Source organism: Salvia miltiorrhiza, chromosome 7 (genome assembly GCF_028751815.1).
Source record: "Salvia miltiorrhiza cultivar Shanhuang (shh) chromosome 7, IMPLAD_Smil_shh, whole genome shotgun sequence".
Taxonomy (NCBI): Eukaryota; Viridiplantae; Streptophyta; class Magnoliopsida; order Lamiales; family Lamiaceae; genus Salvia; species Salvia miltiorrhiza.
Window position 1 is genome coordinate 10717186 of NC_080393.1, and position 21473 is coordinate 10738658.

The window sequence follows — 21473 nt, forward strand, 5'->3', positions numbered from 1 at the left end:
GAAGCTTTAGGGAGGAATATAGGAGCATAATTTTGGGATTTCTGCTGGGAGTGCTCTAACACTATACGATGAGCCTGACTTACGTATAGCTATATTGAGGATTGAAACATAATATTTGACTCTCTCATCTTAATATTATAATTAGTGCCAAAAGTGTTAAATTGTTTGATATGTTTTTTTTATATACTTTTGACACTAATATTGTCATTTGTGCTAAAAGTATCAAATTACATAGTACTCCCTCCGTCCCACGAATCTTGACACATTTGATTTCGGCACGAAAATTAAGGGTGTAAAAGTGATAAAGTAGGAGATAAAAGGTAATAAAAGTGATAAAGTAGGAGAGAGAAAATAATAATTATTACCTTATTTGGAAATGTGTCAAGATTCGTGGGACGGAGAGAGTATTTTTTTTTCTTTATGTTAATACTTTTGGCACAAATTATAATATTAGTGTCAAAAGTACCATCTGAACTCGCGCGTCCAATCCGATCCGATCTGCCCAAATTATGGGCAATACAGTCAAAAATTGCAAAATTTTGTCGAAATTTGTGTTTTTAAGATGGAAGGGCGGCTAAATATTGAGTTTCATTGCTTAATATGATTATATCAAAAATTGGCTCTAAATTTATTATTAAAATAAGGATTAGTATTTTCTTAAAAAATCTGTTATGACAACAATGAAGAATATACGAGGATTTGATGTGTATGTGAAACTATGGTAATTAGGGTGTAATCGAACCGAGCCGAACCGAATAGTGGTGTGCTCAAGTTTGGTTTGTTTAGTATCGAATCGAATCCCGAACTTTACTTACCGAATACTTTGAGGCTCGTGAGCGGCTCACGAGCCTAATCGAGCCTATACGAACTTTCTAAATTTATATTTATATTCAAAATATTGATTATTTTATTTTAAAAATAAATTATTTTATTTATAATAATAAATATATTAATTATTTTCTTATGACAAATAAAATTAATTAGAGATTTAATACAATTATTATTAATTTTAGTGGATAAATATAAGTTGTATATACTAATAATTTATATTTTTCAAGTTGAATCACTTGACGAACATGTTCACGAGCTAACGAGCCGAATACTACTAAGCTCAAGTTTGATTTGTTTATTTATCGAGCTTCTCTAAACGAACTTGAATGAGCTTTTTTCGAGCCGAGCTCCGAATATTTCGCGAGCGGCTTGGTTTGTTTACACCCCTAATGGTAATAGAAGACCGTTTAGAAAAAAAAAAAGATCTAATATGAATTAGATTGGGCGTGTTATTTTATTACTCTTTCCTCCATTTTGGAATAGTGTGCACATCAAATTTTGATACAAATTTAAATAAATGTAAGTGATAATTTTATTAATGGAGTAAGTGTCTTAATTTTTATTACAAGTAGGAAAAAAAATTATAGCAGGATAGTATTCAAAAAAGAAATATACACAATTTTATGAAACATATCAGAATAAATAAAAATGTGTATTATTTCGGAACGAACATAGTATTAGTATTTATTTCATTGTTGATAAATATCATCCATGGATGCCAAAATTCTCAACGAGATCTAGAGAGGAAACTTTGAGTTTCACACTATCCCACAAGTACAATTTTTAATAAAATAACTAAATAATGAAAGCAACATTATTATTTGACCTAAACATATAAAAAATTACCTACCACAAAATCCTTAGTAACAAGTTGTAGGATTTATGTTCACATAATTTCTTACCACAATTTCAATTAATTATAATGGAAAGTAGGATTTATTTGAAATTGATGGTACATTTATTTGATGATCTAATCATGATGATTTATCCTATGTAATACATTGGATCAGGCACTTTGAATGTGCGATTTCCAACATTAGCACCGATGAGATCACTCCATTGATCTCCCACATTTCCCACAATTCTGTAACCTTCATTCACCAACTCTGTTCTCTTCTGGGATTTGTAATCCACTGATGATCCATGCACATCTTCTCCCCTGCATTAATATCTCTCTTAATTTGGGACGAATTGTAATTAAATACACTAATTAAATTATGTATGCTTCTCTTACTTGAGGATGAGTTTTTCCCAGTTGTAATAACCAGCTTGATTTAAATTTAGTATCTTTATGTCTGTGTATCTATCAGCTGTTCCTGAAATGAAGGCAGTCTTGAACCCTAGAGCTGCCACCGTCTTGTAGAGGCGGCGGATCGCCGGAACCGGCGGCGCTATCCCTTCCGCCACCCACTCGTTGAACGCTGTATCGTTGTATGCTATTGCCCTGCATCCAAATTAATCAACTAGGCTTACCAGTGCTGGATTTTTGTAGTTTCATTTCCATTAATATAATCATTTTACTTTTGTTAATGAATCTTTGTTGAAACCACAAAAATTTGAGACCCTAATCTAAAACATTAAAGTGATCATTAACCAATGTATATTTTAATTTTAACATTTTGACCTACCATATATATCATTAATTTTATTGATATAGCTTGCTTAAAATAGTCTAAATTAAACTTTTAGTTTTGCTGAAATATAAAATATACTCAAATCTAAAATAATGTTTCAGTCCTTGAATTATGAAGATATATATAGGTAAATGTTTCACCTGTGTACGAATCCTATGGGAGGCAAAAATTCCAATTTTTTCAACTGCAGTTAATTTTATAAATGTAACAACATTATAAGTTCATTGCAATATTTTAACGTTTTTACTAAAAATATAGTTTTTTACAAGAATCAACTTATATTTATGTAATATAAAAAAGTTACCCAAATTGGACGTCGGAGCGGGCATAATAAGGAAGGTTGGAAAGCGTGGTTTCATCGATATCGAAGACCCAAAGATCCTTGCCGTCGGCGGCAGCTTCGAGGGTCTTTGCATAATCGATGGCGGCGTCGGCCACCACCTCGATGTCATGGCGATACTGGCGGCCGAGCATGTAGTTGCCGACGTAGTCCTCGCACGATTGAGGGACCAACTTCCAGCCCTGGAGGTTGTTCGCCTCCACCGCCAGCCGCCAGCTCAGGCAGTCTAAGCCCTCGACACGGCGGCCGCCGCTGCCGGAGCGCGGCCTCAGCAGTTGGATTTGGTTGATAACTGCTGCATGAGATGTTGATATGTATAATAAGGTTGCAAGAAATAGAAACCTTTTGAGCTCCATTGATTTGATGAGTTGTGTTTCGAATGATGCTTGTTTTAGTACATGCAAGAAGTAGAAACCTTTTATAGCGGTGATAAATGTTTTGGAGAATTTAGATATAGTTTGATTTCACATTATTAATTTATAGGCATACAGTTATACGTGCGTGTATGTCCCTCCTATGATAAACCGCTTCAAATTCAATATGTCACGCTTGGTGTCTCGTTTTCAATTTTTTTTTTTTTTCCAATTCGAATTTTGTATGCTTTAGTTAAATTTTATTATTATTAACTAGGATTTATAATATCTAGGTGTTTTAATAATTAAATCCTTCTAAATTCGGGGAATTAAAATTTATATTCATAGTAGGTGTGAAGAATACTGAAAATGATGTTCAAGACTGCGACCTCAAACACGAAATTCATGAGGAAATTAGTGAATTAATTAACATTTCTTTCTGATTTGATAGGATATACGGCTGCATGATTAATTAAAGGTAGTAATTATTTGATCCGATCCTGTCTTCTGTTTGAAAAGGATATGCCACCTGATTTATAAGTTGAAATTAATTAATCCATATAAGAACAACACATATGCCACCTGATTATATATTATGGATTATTTAGAATTTATTAATTCTATCAAAACATCAGTAATCCCATTTACAGTTCATCAACACTTAATTAAATTATATTAATATTCAATTAAAAATTAATTAATTCTTAATTAAAACATAATAGTAGTTAAAGAAATTCAAGTAAAAACCCATCGATATGTTCATTTTATCTTAATAGTAATTAATCTTATTACCATACTATTAAACTTAATTAATTAATTAACATTAAAAAAACATGAGGCCCAAATGGCATAGTTTAGCGACATAAATAATCGATTTAATAACAGAAAACTCTTGGACTTGTTTCTCTTTCTCTTTTTTCTCTATTTTAAAGTCCAGTGGATTTCCAATTTAATAACACAACGTAAAACTGGCTTCACTATAATTTAAAAATGAGTTGACAGATAAAACATAAAACTGGCAAATACCTCTTGGAGTGAAAATTGGGCATGCCTCCTACTGTTAGAAATCACCAAAAGAAAAAACCCAAGTGCTGCACAAGCCACAGTGAATATCTACAAGCAATTTACAAACCAAGCTGATTTCCATCATCACTTTCTAGTGAAAACAGAGTTAATCATCTCCTTCAAATTATTGCATCCCACAATCTCCATGGCCTCCGGCCCTCGCTGCACTTCCGACAACGACTTCTCTGCTGACTTGGGGACAATACACTTCTTATATCCCAGCTTCGCCACCGTGCTTACTCGTTTCTCCAATTGGGCTACCTATGGTTGTTTCCGCACAAAATTAACAACAAACTTATATTTCTGCGCATGCTCGTATCTACATTTAGCTTAGACTCTCAAGGAATAACTACAAGACTTTGCCTAGCACCAAATACATAGAGCTATGCAGCTATGGGAAGGAAGAATTCGACTGACTTATATCTTTATAGACAATGTAATGGCCAAATTTAAAATGAGACGAATAAATTTGACATACCATACGAAGTTCACCACCAAGACCAACTTCTGCAACGAATGCTATGCCGTGTGGTATGGGGAATTCCAAGAAGCTGAAGGAAGACAATTGTAACTAGTTAACTAAATATGAACATATGAAACCAATTAGTTTATCATACTCGTCAATATCATACAGTTCTTATCACAGCAAATATATAGCATATGGTGAAGTGGAGAATGAATTACTAAAAACCATGCCTGCTGCAAATTGCGGCTGCTATTGCTAGATCACCAGCTGTCTCAGTCAGGCTAACTCCACTAACAACATTAAGAAAGATACCCTAACAAGAAAATTGAATATTAGAAAAAACAATAGAGAACGAATCATTTCCAGCACATAATAACAGGGTTGGAAGCTGTCAACAATTCTAATGACTTTCTAAATAGTTATTTAAGACTCCTGTGTGAGTGAATACTAAACATCAATGCAATTGAATAGACTATCAGAACAGATAAACACCAAAGAAAATCTGCATCAGGTGCAGAGATACAAACAATCACATGTTAACGCTGCAATTAGTATAAAGATAATTACATTCTCTTGTAGCTTAAGTCCAGCTTGCTTTACGATAACCTGCACATAGAGTACACAGTTAGATCATTCACATGCTACTCTAAAGAAATGATATCGTCCACTTATAAAATTTAGACAATGTCTAGAAACAGCCCAATCACAAGATATTTTCAACTCAGAAAGGTAAACAAAATGCAACACTCACTGAAATAATCATGTCAGCCCTGCTACCTTGAACACCATTTACATGCCGCACAACTGAAGAGCTTCCGGCTACACATAATGCCTACAGGAATATAACTGCATTTAATATTAATAAAGAAAAGCAAAAGACAAATTTGTATCCGTCACAATTTTTGTCTCGACTCTAATTTATGGAAGCATTGGTTAATACATTCCTTTTAGTCTCGACTCTAGGGATCATTTTTTTTAGTCATTTTATCTAATTCATGAAATACAAGATCAACCGAGGGTTCTTACTCAGAGAATTCTTGGGTTAGCTTAGGATTTTTTATTAAATCGTCGTAGTTATAACAAATTCTATCAAATCTAGATAGAACCCCAGATTTATAAGACTGAAAAGAAACATTGCCTGAACTTCAATGAGAAATGCTCGAGACCCATCCATAATCACCGCTACAGCCAACCCAGCTAAGTAGTCTGAATCAGAGTGCTGCTCAGCTAAAAACATCTCGCTGGGATTTAAAACTCCTTGCAGGCCTGACTGTGACATTTTGAGAACTCCAAGCTGAAACAAAATCAACATTATGTTGTTAAAAAAATTGGATTCACGTGAATTTAAAGGCCATGGTACCTAAAATCATGAGGTGAAAGAAGCTATTTGCAGATTGAGATTCACAGATTTTTGTTCACAGCACTACAAGGGTTTCATTCAGTTTTCATGTTAATGTTTTGTATCTTATGTTATGTTTGATTTATGAGAAATTCTCCCCGATGTTGCATTGATACACATACATGGAAATCTAACATTTAGAAGGATATAGAATTTGTGGCGTTCATTAGCAAAAATGTATTTCTCTCCCTCCGTCCACGAAAAAGAGTCTCACTCCACCCATTTTTTATTTGTCCATGAAAAAGAGTCCCACTTCACTTTTTGAACTATCACATCTTACATTCTCTTCTATATTTACCTATAAATTGTACATTTATTGTACCTTATTCCAATTTTTACCTAATAATGTACCTTTATTCCACTTTTTTGTACTCACACTACCCCTACAAATTGTACCTTTATTCCACTTGCAAGAACTTTAACAATTTTATTAAAACCCGTGTCCAACACACAATGAGACTCTTTTTCGTGGACGGATGGAGTACTATGCAAACTTTGATATAAGAGAAGGAATACCTCTTCAGTGGAGCCAAACCGATTCTTCACTGATCGAAGTAACCGATGCGATGAAAATTTCTCCCCCTGGAAACATCCATCAGCAGTATAATTAAAGAACCTCGAACAATTCAGAACACCATTATTGATATGACTGATTCATTAAACAGTAAAAATTACTAATTCATCAGCATGGAACCATGTCGTTTTGAACTTCGCAAACAAAAAGCTCAATTAAATTTATCTGATGGAAGAATATCATAAGTAAAGGGACATGAAGGAATTACTTTTTTGACTAGCTATTTACTAGGAATATGGGATGTAATTCCTAGATATCTAACCATGATAAAAGTCATCCATTGAGCTCAAAGTTGCAAATAACATTCACATTCTTACTGATTACTTGAATCAAAACTAAAAATAATAACAATATTGGAACAATATAAGAACTGTCAGTATCCAGTACCCCAGACTAAGGGAATGAATTGTCCAACCACTTTTTGAAGACAATAGACCAACCAAATTTTATTAAAAGTATAAAGAGTACTAAGAGAATAAAGAAGAATTATCGAGGTACCAACTTCCAAATATAAAACTACATCCACGATATGCTCCAGCACACGAGGTCCAGCTATATCTCCGGTTTTGGTCACATGGCCAATCTACATTAATGAAAAATAACCGCATTACAATCCCTAAAAATGTCTATCATAATAGAAATAAAATGTTTATGCAATAAGGTTTAAAAAGTTGAATCTACCAAAAGCACAGGGATGTTTGTCTTCTTAGCAAACCTTTGTAAGGCTGAAGTGCACTCTTTGACCTGTCATATGTCAATCTCAATATTACAAAATAATAGTAGTATGTCACATTAATAAGCATGTGAACCTTAAGTTCTGCTTATTAGCAAGCAAGATGCCAAGATATATATTATTGGGTTCTCAAACTGTGCAGGTTTCAGTGCTTCAAGAGAAAAAGACCCACGTTTTACAAGATGAAACTAAGTGGCAAGAAACAAAACAAACTTGTAGTAGTCGAATTATATTACGATTCCAGAAGATCACTAGATAGCACAGAGAACAAAAATAGTTACGACTTATCATACAATATTTTAGATGATAATGAAAGAAGAAAAATCAGAACCTGCACGTCGCCTCCAGAACTTCCTGTTACTCCTGTTAAATAGACTGTCTGAATAGAATCAATAACTAAAGCCTTTGGAGAAAGACGCTGAGCCTGTTCTAGAATATCCTGTTCAACAAGGCAACACAAAATGAACAATAAGACATAATGAACTAATGATGTTTGAAATGCATTGTGTCATGCATGATAAACCATAATTGTAAAACTTCCTAAGAGCCTTGCTTTTCAGTTTCTAATTTGAGTAAGCCATATGAATAGGCACTTTGACATTGTTTGTATCAACCAAGGAAAAATGAGCAGAAGCAGGAGTTAAAAGTAAATTTCTAAAGTTCCACCTAAACTAGGAGACGATTTTTGGATTCTGTGCTACAGATTTGATGATTGCTCACTTCCACCAATTTGGATGCTTTATCCATTTTATTATACTAAAACTCCAACTATTCATCAACAAACCAGAAAATATCTGTATAAATTGGTCTATATATCATTTTCTGATAACTCACTTTTCACTTCAACCAAACATAGTTGCTCATCATTTCACTTTAGTTTCAAATTAAGTTTCAAATTAACAAGGCTTGAAGAAATAAAGTTACGGGACAATGGTTCTGACACTACAACAATTTTCTTCACAAAAAAAGGTCAATCTAATAGCCTCTGATCAACAGCATTCTGTGTGCAGTTCATGTTCCTTTAGGATAGCAAGCCAATTTTTTTTTTTAACCCTAGCAAGCCAAAATATTAGTAGACTAGTAGTTGTTAAGATTCAGATGAAATTTTTTTGTGAACTGTTTATTGTTAGATAAAACAATTTGGCAACTTCAAAAATCTTATAAGTTTCTAAAGATATCCTGATATGAGAATACTGCTGGCATCATTTGAACGACTTGACATCAAATATTATGCAATGACTTCTACAATTTTCAAAGTAGGAACATGAGCATGTCCAAATGATTTACTTCGATATCAGTACTTGAATGCAAAAAAAGCTCTTCAGTCTCAATACAAAGACGCTCAGCTCTGTTCCCAATTTGCTCAACACTCTGCAACCAAAAAGAGTCTAAGAGTTAAAAATCAGTATTTCACATCCCGAAATTGTCAGATGAGGAAAGTCAGTGACAAAATCAGATGCTCCCCAAAAAAGAATGAGAGATTGGCAGCATATCCCAAATCTCTGTAACAAAGAAAAACTAAATTTCAAGGTTCGTGAAGCAAACAGTAAGAAGGCAAGGCACACCTCTTCCCCAGATACATATAGAACTCGGCCAATCCCTTCCGCTATCAAAGCAGCAACCTTCCGTTGAAACAATAAAATACGAGATCAAGATTCGAATGCATTATTATTAGCTAAATAGATTCATTAAATGGTATTATAAGAGATAACAAGAAACACCACCAACGAACAACATTGATACCTGTAACAATAGTGTGCTTTTACCAACACCAGGATCTCCACCTACTAATACTAGAGAACCTGTAGGAAAAAAACCACCAACATTCAAAATGCTAAAATGTAGACAAAATAAAAATGACAAGTACCATCGGTAAAAGTGAAAGAATAATATGCAACATGTGGCAGATCGTCCGAAATCAAGATGGATGGTCCAAGTGCTATACAAACACCCCACTTTTTTGCCATGCTAGATGTCTAATTTTTACAAGTCAACACTTTATAACATAAGATCATGTCTTTTAACTGATCTAATCAGTTAGTCAGTTATTAATGCATCATCTTGTTTTATCTTTATAATTGCAAATTATACTTCTTGTTAATCTTACACTAAATGAAATATCAGATCTTTAATCTTCAAAGGAAGTACTTCAAAGACTATCTGAGCCAAATACATGCCAGATCTATGTACTTAACAGGACAGAAGACCTTGTTTAAGACTCTCCTTGAGTCGTGGCACTTGTTTGAATGATGATGCATAAGTAAATCCAAGTATAACCAATTCGCTAGAAATTTGCTGGAGTGAAGTTGTTTACTTTTTCGACTTAGAATTGGCCAAATAAGCTGCAGTTTTGTTAACATGAAAACAATATAAAGTAAATAAAATTAGGGCTCGTAATGCATTGTGAAGAGAGAAGGGAGAACCTGGGACTAAACCGCCACCAAGCACCCTCTCCACTTCATCTCCAAATTCACCAGGCCTGCGCACAAAAAGCACACAGCTCTAAAAACCCTACGGACTAAATTAACAATATATTTTGCTACAATCGAACAATAAATGAAGTTTTTGAAGTTATACAACATTTATCTTATCTTCACTCACAGAGGAATTCGCCAATTCGAATTGTCAACCCGGCCATAAACATCAGTCAGCTTAACAGGGGCGGCGTCCCTAGGCACCCACGAACGCACGGCATTCTCCGACGCCCGCATTCCGGTCACTTTCTGGCCCGCACTCTCGGTAGTGAACCGCTTCATCGTGCCGACTTCCCCGCACTGCTTGCACGTGCCCCACCACTGCCCATCCGAGTACCCGCAATTCGAGCAGACATGAACGCTCCGGCTCTTCCCCTTTTTCTTAATGCTGCTGCTCCTAGCACTACTGCTTCCGATCACATCTCCGTACACTCTGCTACCGACTTCCGCAATCGGTTTAATGTCAGCCTTTGCACCGCCGGATTCGGGCTCTTTGGCGCCGTAACGCTCTCGCTTGGTGACGAGACGGCCGGTGGCGGGGTCGTAAACAGTCTGAACAGCGGGAGTTTGTTGAGAAATTGAGTCGATTGGAGGCGGAGGCGGGTTGTGGAGGGCAGACCAGCCGTATGTGGTGGGTTCATCGGCGGCGGCGGTGGAGGGAAAGTGACGTTGGGGAGTGGAGTGAAACTTTTTTGGGAATCGAGGGTAATTAGGGGATTTGCAGCAGGTGATGGTGGGATTAGGGTTTTGGATAGAGAGAAATCGCAGGGTTCTGCGGAGGAGGAGCGATTGGAGTGTGAGCATGTCGAGAGCTTGCATCAGTTAAGAGGAAATTACAGTATAAAGTCAACTTTGAATTTGGGGATTAGGTTTTGTAAAGGGGTTTTCTTTTATGAATGCCCGGGAAAATTCGAAACTAGGAATAATTTATACCTACCAACCATTGAGGAAAAAAAAAAAGTAATGGCAATTATTATTTTTATTTCAAGGTTTTATGAACTTTTGAAGTATTTTTAGGTTCAAATAAACCTCTTATTGTTGACCAATTTTAACATATATGGCTCTCTACCCAAATTATTTAAACTACGATTAAATTGAGCTTTAATATCATGAGATATTACTACTGTTTACTTATCACTAATAAGTAACAAGTTATATAAATTTTCGTGAATATTTGTTAATATAAATGTAAAGAAACAGACAGTGTCCGAATAAGATTTTCACACTATATTTTACATCAACAAGTTCTTGAACTAAATCTTTAAAATTGCATTATTTAATAATGTAATATATCATGTATTCATGTTCTCACACTACATATATTAGACCGCTAATAAAATACTAAACCATCATAAAAGTATAGAATGGGCTCCCATTATGCTACCCAACATAAGATTTGGGCCTTCATACGTTTGATATGTTCAATAAAATGCTTTATTTTATCGGGTGATTCTATTCATAGCCCTACTTTTAATTACTCTTTATAGTCCCATTTCAAAAAAATAATATAGAATAATTATGAATTTACATTTTCCCCCTATAACCATAGCTGCAAACCTCTGCAAATTGCTCATCAAAACTGTTTCTGAGCGACGCGATTCTTTCGCCATCTGAACCAGCTTGAACGCAAGACTCATTCTTTCGCAATCTGAACCTGAGCCCTCCTTTATGTAAAAGCAGATGAAAAAATAAGTTTTCTAAATTTCGCTATTTCGAAAAAAAATGAATGGAAAGTGCTACGGCTATGATGGTGAAGGCCTTGAAAGAATAAGGAATGGATTTAGACTAAACGAGAGTGTTGAACTGATGGCGGGTTATTGATGAGTGAAATCTTGCAGCTGTCGATGCTATTTTCGGATCGAAATTCATGAACACATTATGATCTTTACCTTTGGAATAGCACATGGAGAAAACTTTGTCATTGATGAAGTTCGAGTTGGGAAATATAATTTGATAATACAAGAAATTGTTGAATACCATGATTAAGAATACAATTTGAGAAATATAAAAAATCTATCTTAAACTGACATTGATTGGTACTGTGTATTATATGGATGGTTTGTGCTCTGTCGTTCTACTTTTATTGTGTATGAATCATATTAAAGGTTCTTCTCTGAAGGCTATGAAACATCCTATTCCGATTGGAATGATTGTAGCATCCGCTCCATCGGCCACCATCACATCTACCTCGCCTCGTCCAATGTAGTTTGCAGCAGCAATGAAGCGGTAGTTTGAAGTTGCACAGGCTGCTGCAATAGAGTAAGTGGGCCCCATGAAGCTGGTGTCTATATCCAGCAATGCAGACCCCATGTTTGATAACATAAGGAACAAAAAATGGAGTCATCTTTCTATGCCCCTTTAGAACTAAGGCTTCGACTCCATTATTGAAAGTCGTGGCGATCCCACCAACACTCTCATTCTTGTCTTGTCCATCTGCACCAACACTCAGTCAAAGTAAATTTCATCAAGAGCCCTTTTGCCTGCAATCAAGGTTAACGATTAAGAACACAATGTTGAAGAGTGGACTATTCCTTAAACTTTTGGGGCCTAAAATTACGTCAAAAAGGAACAAATATGGGGCCAAGGGGTAAAATAGTCTATATATAAATATATTTAATATTTTTATTAAATAAGAGGCTATAGAGAGTAAAATGGAGGCTATGAATAGAATCACCCTATTTTATTTTGCTAGGGTATTAACTACTAATTGTTGGGCATATGCACAAAAATGTAAAAAGTAAGATATATATTAAATTAGATTTGGGCCTTTTTTACACTTGATATGTTCAATAAAATACTTTATTTTATTTTACTAAGGGGTAAATATCATATTAAACCTTGAATTATACCGTTTTTATCAAAAATACCCTGAAACTTTCAAAATGCTTTCTAAACCCTCAAAGTATCAGAGTTTTATCAAATATATCCCGCATCTCTTTTTCGACCACCAGAAATATGACGTGGCTCGCTCGATGCCACAGTGTAATTTAGAATCTATTTTTTTTAATCCATTTTTTTATTCTCTTTTTTAATTCATCCTGGAAATTAATTTAGGGCTCATCGGGTGTAGTCGAAAGGGGGCGAGAAATGCGCAGCATCTATTGCCGCTGCCTTGACGTCGAGATCGACGGAGAAAGAGGTCGCCAGTGATGGCACAGATGATGCGGCAAGTGGGTAGGAGAGGACGCCGTAGCGTCGGACCAGAGCGGCGACAACCTTGGCTTACAGAGGGGCCTCCGACAACCGCAAGGGAGGCGAGGGTCCCCAACAGAGGAAGCGCGGCAGCGCTGTGAGAAAACTCCAGCAGCGGCGATGGAAATCTAGAATAGAATAGAAGAGAGAGCAGAGTCGATGTTGACCTGAATCGAAAGGCTAGGGCTCGATCCGTGAGCAGAGGAAGGACTTTAGCGGTGCTGCGATCTCCGGCCAAGGGAGGCGCGGCGACGTCAACCCCGGGGCGGTGACTGGCAATTTCAGACGAAGGAGCTAGGGCTCGACATTTTCCCTTCAATTGTGTGCTTCCAGTGAGGAATTAGAGAGGGAACTAGGACGAAAAGATAGGCAGAAGGCGACTCAGGTTAATCCAACCAAATCGCGCAGTCCGACGCCTACGGCGAGTCGACGAGGCAATACGCGACGCCGTGGAGAAGCGCCTCAAAGTCCGGCTTGGGATCTGCCTCGGCGGGGGCGGGGTGGAGGAGGCGGGTGCAGCGGCGACTGAAGGTGTTGGACATGAAGAAGAAGTGGAGGAGCACGATGGCGGCAACCTTAGGAAGAAGAGGAAGAGGGACATCACGATTGCCATGATTACGTATTTCAGGAAGAAGATGAGGAGCTTCCTCTGGCTCTGGCTCATCAACCGCGGCGGCGCTACTAGTTTTCTTGGGGAGAATCGGGCATGGTGGAATTGGAATTGGATCGAGTAGGGCTCTCGCCAAATTAAGTTTATTTATTAGAGTGTATGTAAGTGTAATTTCCAGGATGGATTTCTATAAAAGAATGACATGGATTTAAAAAAGAGAATAAAAAAATGACATGAATTAAAAAAAAATAGATTCTAAATTATATTGTGGCATCCGGCGAGCCACGTCATATTTATGGTGGTCAGAAAAGAGATGCGGGATATATTTGATAAAACTCTGATACTTTGAGGGTTTAGAGAGCATTTTGAAAATTTAAGGGTATTTTTGATAAAACAGATATAGTTCAAGGTTTAATATGATATTTACCATTTACTAAGAGTACTAATTGTGGGATTATAGGCAGAAAAATGTATAAAAATAAGATTTATATTCTCTTTGTCCCGGTTATAACTTCTCAAAATTATAGAATTGTTCTATAGTTTTGGGACGTTATAATCAGGACGAAGGGAGTATTAAGTTAAGGATTGTAAAGAAAGGGGAAAAAAATACAAATTTAATGCAGGGTTTATGTTGGAGAGAGAGAGAGGGGGGGATGAGCAATTGTAACTTGCATGCTTAATTAAGAATGAATAAGATTATTGATAATATTTATACTTAAACATTTTTTGTCTTATTAATACACACTCTATCATGAGACCATTTTTAAGGAAACGACACAATACGAAATTGTTAGGAATTATATATTTTGCTTTTCCAAGTTCACAAATCAAAAGAATTCTGAATTTGAGTTTAATTTCATTGCAGTTTCTGAAAACAAAGATTTTGGGGTTGAACGACACAATACGAAATTGTTTGGAATTAGTACATCTTTTCCTTTTCAAAGTTCACAAATTAAAGAATTTCACCTGAATTTGAGTTTAATTTCATTGCAGTTTCTGAAAAAGATTTTGGGGTCGTCAAACATGTGAACTCATCCACCATTATTATCTTGCAATTAATTGAGATTGGACCATTGTTTTTATGGTTTAAAAATGCTGTAATCTTGTTGTTTATGCGAAATGCACGTGGCCACTTATTCTTCTCTATTTCTTATGCATTTTTATTGGTCTGATCTTACAACAACTCACAAGTATTTATTACACGAAATCTTAGTTATAAAATAATAGTAGTACGTTGTTTTTTATTTTTATTTTTGCTAAGGAATGCAATTTTTTTTAACTAACAGTTGGTTAGTGGAATGATCGCACATTTGTTATTGGACATGTAATGAAAAATTATCCAAGACGGGTAATGGTCGCACATTTGTCTTCATCTTCAATTCAAATAAAAACAAAATAAAATAGTTAACTATTGTGAATTAAAATATACTACTATAAAAGCCCCTAATAATTTGAAAGTATATATATCGCTACATTATAAGATTATTAATTTGTAACATTAATTAATTGTCTAAAATAAATTTATTACTAAAATCCTAAAGCAAACGATTAAACTAAAACACCAAGAGAAAAGGTATTCTCTTTAAATATAAACAGAACTAGCTAATTCTTACTTTATTCAAATAGTTTCATTAAAAAATATGATCATTTTACTTCCCCCCATCAAGTTTCAAATTTAAAGTTGCGTGAGACAGTTTTGTTAAACTTTATTATTTAATTTGTTTCTTAAATATGACATAAGACAAACATTTGATGGCTTGGGTAATATTAATACAACAAAAGTCTGCACAAAGTAGAATAATTTTATTGAAGCTTGCTCCTACGCAACTGTTTCTTCAACTTTAATGCTCCAGCAAATTAATGAACGCCAAATCACAAAACGACTAATCTTATTTTAGAAACTGAAAATAGAAATTCAATTCAAACAGCGCAGCTCAAAATTTAGTCAAAAACTCCACCAACATCCGTTGCAGAAGCAGATTTCTTGGTCAATCAGTAAGTTCTCGTTTTCTTTTTTCATCTTTTTAGGGATTCTTGAATTGAAGAAGAAGGGTGTTTTAGAATTGAGATTCTATGTGTTTTCTAAAATGGGTTTTTGATAAAGTTGTGCTCTTTAATGTTTCAGATGGAAGATGAAGAAGAAGAAGAAGGGTTTGGGTTTTGCTGGGTGTGATCTTGTTTGTGTTTGTCTGGAAATTTCCTAGTTTGAATTTTTGTTGTCTGAAAATGTCTGTGAAAGGTAAAAGGGATGGTCCCATAAGCCCTGTGCTTTTCAAATTAGGTGTAGGTTTGGCTTTTTCCCTTGGTGGGATTGTCTTTACTTTTCTCAGAAGCAAAAGAATTATGCTTCCCAAACCAAAACCTTCACTGCCTTCTCCAGGTTATATATCTTTCTTTTATTCCATTTTATTCTGATAATTCAGAATTTAATTTATAGGGGAGACTGATTTTTGGTTGAATTATATATGTCATATATAGGTAAGGGCAGCCAGGCTGATTCAGAAGTTGCTTCTAAGGTACTGCTTAATCTTCTTCTTGTCTGAGATGATTGATAGATTGTTGCAATTAATTGAGTTTTTTATTTCTTGAAATATGGTTTAGATTGTAGTTTTATAGTATGTGAATTAGTCCTATTCTTGATTAGTGAACAAGTATTCTTATTGATGTGAGTTGAATCTCATTTCCTGTTGCTGATTGTAATTGCTGGATTAGCTAAAGATATTTGTTTTTTGGCTCTTTGGTTGTAATGAAGTTTCCAACTACTTTGATGTGCTATGTAATATTGTGTAAGTAATTGCAAAACCAAGTAATATTTTGTTACTAACTGCTTTCCCTAGTATGTGAATTAGTTCTATTCTTGATTAGTAAACAAGTATTCTTATTGATGTGAGTTAAATGCTATTTCTTCTTGCAGAACCTAACTATCCCAAAAGTTACTTCTCAGAATTCTTTAAGTGAGGTCTCCTCTAGTGATGGTAGAAGCGTCGAAGATAGAGATGGCTTTCTCTTTCACGAGCTGGATCAGCTCGTAAAAGAATATGACATGGCAACGGATGATGCTTCTCGGAGGAAGAATGGACAATCTTTAGAACCCAATGTCGAACCAGTTAAGGAAAATGAGGGAGAAGAGCTCAGAAGCCTAAGGAGTAAGGTTGAAATTCTCGAGCAAAGGGAGAAGATCCTCGAGAATCAACTGCTCGAGTACTATGGCCTTAAAGAACAGGAAAATGCTGTGTTGGAGCTTCAAAACCGGCTAAGAGTGCACAATATGGAGGCTAAGCTCTATAACCTTAAGATCGAGTCCTTGCAGTCGGAGAACAAAAGGTTGCAGGCTAAAGTGGCCGATCATGAAAAGGTCGTTGCAGAGCTTGAATCTGCGCAAGCCAAGATAACACTGCTGAGGAAGAAGCTTAGGTTCGAAGCTGAACAGAACAGGGAGCAGATTTTGAGGCTTCAAGAAAGAGTGATGAAGATGCAGGATCAGGACAAGAAGGCCGTTGTTGAAGCTGATCGAGATGTGCAAATGCAGTCACACGAATTGGAGGAGACGAAGAGGTGTAATCAGAGCTTGAAGCTTGAGAATTTGGAGCTGGCTCGGAAAGTAGAGAGCCTACAAATGCTTGCTAAATCTGCTTTAGATGATAAAGAGGTATAAATTTTTGTTCACAACAATTATCTGATTTGATTATCTTCATTTCATCACTGGATTATGAAATTTCTATGTGGATTTCTTGTGATGTTTCAACATCTTTCAATCAGGTTGAAGCACTTAAAGAAGAGAGCCAGCTTCTAAGGCGACAAAACGAAGATTTCAGGAAGGAAATCGACCAGCTCCAAGCTGACCGGTGCACAGATGTTGAGGAGCTCGTCTACCTTCGATGGATAAATGCTTGTCTGCGCTACGAGCTGAGGAATTATCAGCCCAGCCCGGATGAAACCATAGCTAGGGACCTCAGCAAGACGCTAAGCCCCAAGTCGGAGGAAAAGGCAAAGAAACTCATTCTTGCATATGCAAATAGAGAAGGCTGCTCCAGTGGCAAGGATCTGGACATTGGTGATTTCTATCGCGATGACTGGTCCATATCCCAGGCCTCGTATCTCACAGACTCTGGTGAGCCCGATGACCTCCCAAATGACAGCTTCTGCGACAGCAATGCAAGTCACCGGAGCAAAAAGAGAGTCTTCGCCAAGCTGATGAAGCTGCTGCGAGGAAAAGACAACGATGGCCATCATGTTCAGACAACGCCATCCTCATCCAGGGAGAGAGCTGCATCTGTAGACGACGCTGGTGATGGCCTCACGAAGACAGCAACGACCTCATCAGGCACTTCGTCAAGACAATCTTTCGACCTGCATTCGCGAGGTCAGAAGAATGCTGGTGGAGAAAGTTCTAGAAGGATGAGTGACGATGTTTCTCTGAGTATATTCAGAAGCTTCGACGCGGTAGCAGGGTACGACAACGAAGCTCAGAGTGCTGCAAAAACTGAGCTCGTGAAATATGCTAAGGCGTTGAAGGAGTCTCGTCCTAGACCAGCATTTAGACGAAGATCAGTCTCTTTTGGTTCCTTTTGATCACTTTATTTTTTGAGCTTTTTTTCTTTTTTCTTTTTTCTTTTCCTAACCCCAAAATATACCAGTAGAGAAAGGCTGGGGTTTTACTTAGTAATTGCGTGATTCACAAATAGATCAGAAATATCATAAATATGTAAAACTTGATAATCAAAATAGGTAGAGGATGCTTTGTAAAGAAAAAAGTGTTCACGTGTGATTTTTCCATATTTTGCTCTTAAACTGCAATTAAACTTCTTTTTTTGAGCCCTCTTGACATTGGTATTTAAAAATCTATTATTATGTCTTTTACAAAATTATGATAAAATTTATCTATTTTTAATAAAATGGATATATAAAAAACACTTTGCAATTAAAAAGATTGTGAATAAAATTACAATAGATTAATAGTGTATTAAAATCAATGAACTTGTTGATAAAAAAAATCAATGAACTTGCCATCTTTGGTAAGTTATAACTAATTCCTCAAAAAGACAATCCTGCCCTTACCGAGCGACGACGCCGTATTACTCCTTACGGACGCAGCGGATGACGTCGGTTATAACTTATAACTAACTTAAAACAGAAAAAGGAAAATGACAAAATAGCTTTAACACTCTCTCCCTCCCAATTCAAATTCACCCAACTCCACCCTCCTCTCTCTCTCTCTCTCTCTCTCTCTCTCGCTGAAGTAAGAAATGGCGGCGAACGGAAAGAAGCTAAGAAGCTCACTCTACGTGGGTGATCTGCACCCGGATGTCACCGAGAAAGATCTCACTGACACATTTTCACGCGTTGCTCCGCTGCTATCCGTCCATCTCTGCCGCCACAAGCCCTCCGGCAGGTCCCTCTGCTACGCTTACGTCAATTTCTGGCTTCCTTGTCACGGTACATTTCAATCTTCCCTTGTGTTTATGTTCTGACATATAGTAATTATCTATTCTGATTCAGTGGCGTCTGGTTTCATGCCCTTGATTGCATCTTAATTTTCCCGCCATATTTTCTGATACTTCGCAGTATTTGAGTATTTCTGTGGATCGATTAATTTGTTTAATGACATGTAATTTCTAGCTATCTTCCTTTTCTCTTGAGATGATTTAGCCTAGTTTCTGATGAAATTCTTGGCTCATTTCTCAGCTTTCACCGCTCTGAAATGCCTGAATCATACTCTGATGAAGGGTAAACCGATTAGGGTTATGTGGAATGAGAGGGATCCGACTGCGAGAAAGGATAACAATGCGAACCTCTTTGTGAAGAATCTTGACAAATCGGTCACCAGTCCCATATTGGAAGAAGCTTTCTCCAAATATGGAACGGTAGTTTCTTGCAAAGTTGCTCATGAGAACGGAATTAGTAAGGGTTTCGGGTTCGTTCAATTTGATTCAGAGGATTCTGCTGTGGCAGCTCGCACTGCTCTTCATGACGCTATTCTGGCAGGCAAGAAATTGTGAGTCTGCTTCTTTCTGTAACTAAAATTCTTGTTTATTTACTTTCTTGACAAACACACACACACAAAGATATACTCCATATAGTATGTGGATAGAACTATAATATGTAGTTTCTATGTCAGATATGTCACCAAATTTCTGAGGAAGAATGAAAGGAATGGTGCAGAGGGGTGTTTCAAGAGCCTGTATGTGAAGAATCTCGACGAAGATATCACAGCAGATGTCCTCAAAGATAGATTTTCAGCGTATGGGAAGGTCTCAGACGCTGTGATAATGAGGGATGAGAAGGGCAGTTCAAAAGGATTTGGATTTGTCAACTTTGATTCGCATGAAGCGGCTAAAAAAGCCATGGAGTTTCTCAATGGAGAAAAGCTAGGTAACATTCAACTATCCTTCACAAACTGTGTTTCATAATAGCCATTTTACTTCCAAAGTTGAAGAACTAAGTGATAGATTTCCCTGGTTTAGGATTCAAGAATATCGTTGTTGATAGAGCTATGAAGAAATCTGAACTAAGAAATAATGCTGGGCAAATGTCTGGAAATACCTATACTGATCACAATAAGGAGTCACTAACTGGTATGGAATTCTCAAATTTTCTACTATAGTTTGAAGCATACTTTCAGTCACTTGATTTTTCCGACCTTAGTTTGGCTGTCTCGTTTCTTTTTCAGCAGGAGCTCAGCTGAAAGAGCAAGAATACAGAATGTTGCATAAGCCCTGTGAGAAGTTCCCACGTCGGCCATTTTATGCTGCTGAGTGTCAGCAACGACAGCTCTGCAACTTTACTTACTTCAGTGGTCCAGCTCCATTCAAGCAACCGAGCACCACGTTGCATTCTACTTTATATCAATACTTTGCTAGTAGTCCTTTCAAGGCATCTTACCCCATCATACCTCAGAACCTCCACGGCACCTTTGATGCATCTGTAAGAAATTTAAAACTGTTGTTCTAGGTCCAGTAAATAACTCTTGATGGCTAGTTAAATTATATCATTTCTTGTGATGTACACAGCATAAGAAAGTAGCTGCTCTGAATGGAGAGATGCCGAAGGCTCAAAAGCTGCTATCCCCACTGAAGCTCGGTAGCAAGGGTGATGGGAAGGTAGTCTCTGCCATCAAAACTCTGAAATTTGTAAGAAATTCAAAACTGTCAAATTTTGTGATATAAGTCCAGAAGGTAACTCTTGATGACTAGTTAATTAAATAATCTATTGTGATTGCACACAGCCTAAGGAAATTGCTACTCTGGTTGGATATATTCAAGAAGGGTATTTGGATATGCCGGAGGCTCAAAAACTGCTATCCCCAATGAAGCTCGGTAGCAATGGTTTTGGGAAGGAACTCTCCACCAGCAGAACTATAATCACGATAAGGCCAGGTTGTACGCTTCAGGTTTGTGATTACTGTTTCAAGGATACCTACTTTTCTGTTTTTGTTATCAATAGATAGTGAATTTAACAAACAATTCAACTAAATCTTTCCATTAACAAACTTCTTTGAAGTTGGATGACTAAACACTGCCATCTCTGTTTGTGTAGGAGAAAACAGGATCTGCTAGCCTGAAGCTCTCAACCAAGATGATCACGAACGCACACTGAGATGCTGTTTGAATCTGAAGGCGGGAATGATAATTGTTGATATCTTAGAACCTCAAACTGATAACATAGAATCATATTTTGTTTAGTGATGTGATCCGATGCTTCTTCTCTATTAATGTGGTGCAAAGTGCCAAGGCTATTAGCACTGTTCTTCAATTTTGGTTATCCGTATGTGTCCATTTTCAGTGTTTCCAATATGTTGCAGC

The 21473-nt window shown here is 36.6% G+C and overlaps 4 protein-coding genes across 7 annotated transcripts; 2 read left to right on the forward strand and 2 right to left on the reverse strand.

Annotated features, from left to right (window-relative positions):
* Positions 1–1744: 1744 nt before the first annotated feature.
* LOC130992661 (acid phosphatase 1-like) lies at positions 1745–3266 on the reverse strand. The gene is made up of 3 exons (XM_057917399.1): positions 2770–3266; positions 2066–2275; positions 1745–1990 (listed from the first exon to the last, which is right to left on the reverse strand). Exons 1-3 carry the CDS (start codon positions 3159–3161, stop codon positions 1816–1818), a joined length of 777 nt encoding a protein of 258 aa, XP_057773382.1. The 5' UTR covers positions 3162–3266; the 3' UTR covers positions 1745–1815.
* Positions 3267–4106: 840 nt separating this feature from the next.
* On the reverse strand, positions 4107–10811 carry LOC130992573 (uncharacterized). Its single transcript, XM_057917260.1, has 15 exons — positions 9997–10811; positions 9819–9874; positions 9139–9197; positions 8961–9017; positions 8683–8766; positions 7727–7834; positions 7344–7406; positions 7165–7245; positions 6605–6670; positions 5828–5983; positions 5441–5521; positions 5257–5295; positions 4920–5002; positions 4702–4774; positions 4107–4484 (listed from the first exon to the last, which is right to left on the reverse strand). Exons 1-15 carry the CDS (start codon positions 10686–10688, stop codon positions 4308–4310), a joined length of 1875 nt encoding a protein of 624 aa, XP_057773243.1. The 5' UTR covers positions 10689–10811; the 3' UTR covers positions 4107–4307.
* Positions 10812–15280: 4469 nt separating this feature from the next.
* On the forward strand, positions 15281–18494 carry LOC130992577 (protein CHUP1, chloroplastic). Its single transcript, XM_057917265.1, has 5 exons — positions 15281–15666; positions 15797–16051; positions 16150–16187; positions 16586–17320; positions 17431–18494. Exons 2-5 carry the CDS (start codon positions 15898–15900, stop codon positions 18241–18243), a joined length of 1740 nt encoding a protein of 579 aa, XP_057773248.1. The 5' UTR covers positions 15281–15666; positions 15797–15897; the 3' UTR covers positions 18244–18494.
* Positions 18495–18662: 168 nt separating this feature from the next.
* On the forward strand, positions 18663–21464 carry LOC130992601 (polyadenylate-binding protein 6-like). 4 transcript variants are annotated; one of them, XM_057917304.1, is made up of 8 exons: positions 18663–19107; positions 19357–19666; positions 19790–20043; positions 20136–20246; positions 20342–20595; positions 20682–20801; positions 20897–21047; positions 21208–21424. In XM_057917304.1, the coding sequence occupies exons 1-8, from the start codon at positions 18918–18920 to the stop codon at positions 21225–21227; spliced, it is 1410 nt and encodes a 469-aa protein (XP_057773287.1). In that variant the 5' UTR covers positions 18663–18917; the 3' UTR covers positions 21228–21424. The 4 variants fall into 4 exon arrangements, with proteins under 4 accessions (XP_057773287.1, XP_057773284.1, XP_057773286.1 ...); XM_057917301.1 differs by having other exon boundaries at positions 18819–19107; positions 20897–21061; positions 21208–21464; XM_057917303.1 differs by having other exon boundaries at positions 18819–19107; positions 20682–20771; positions 20897–21061.
* The last annotated feature ends 9 nt before the right edge of the window (positions 21465–21473 follow it).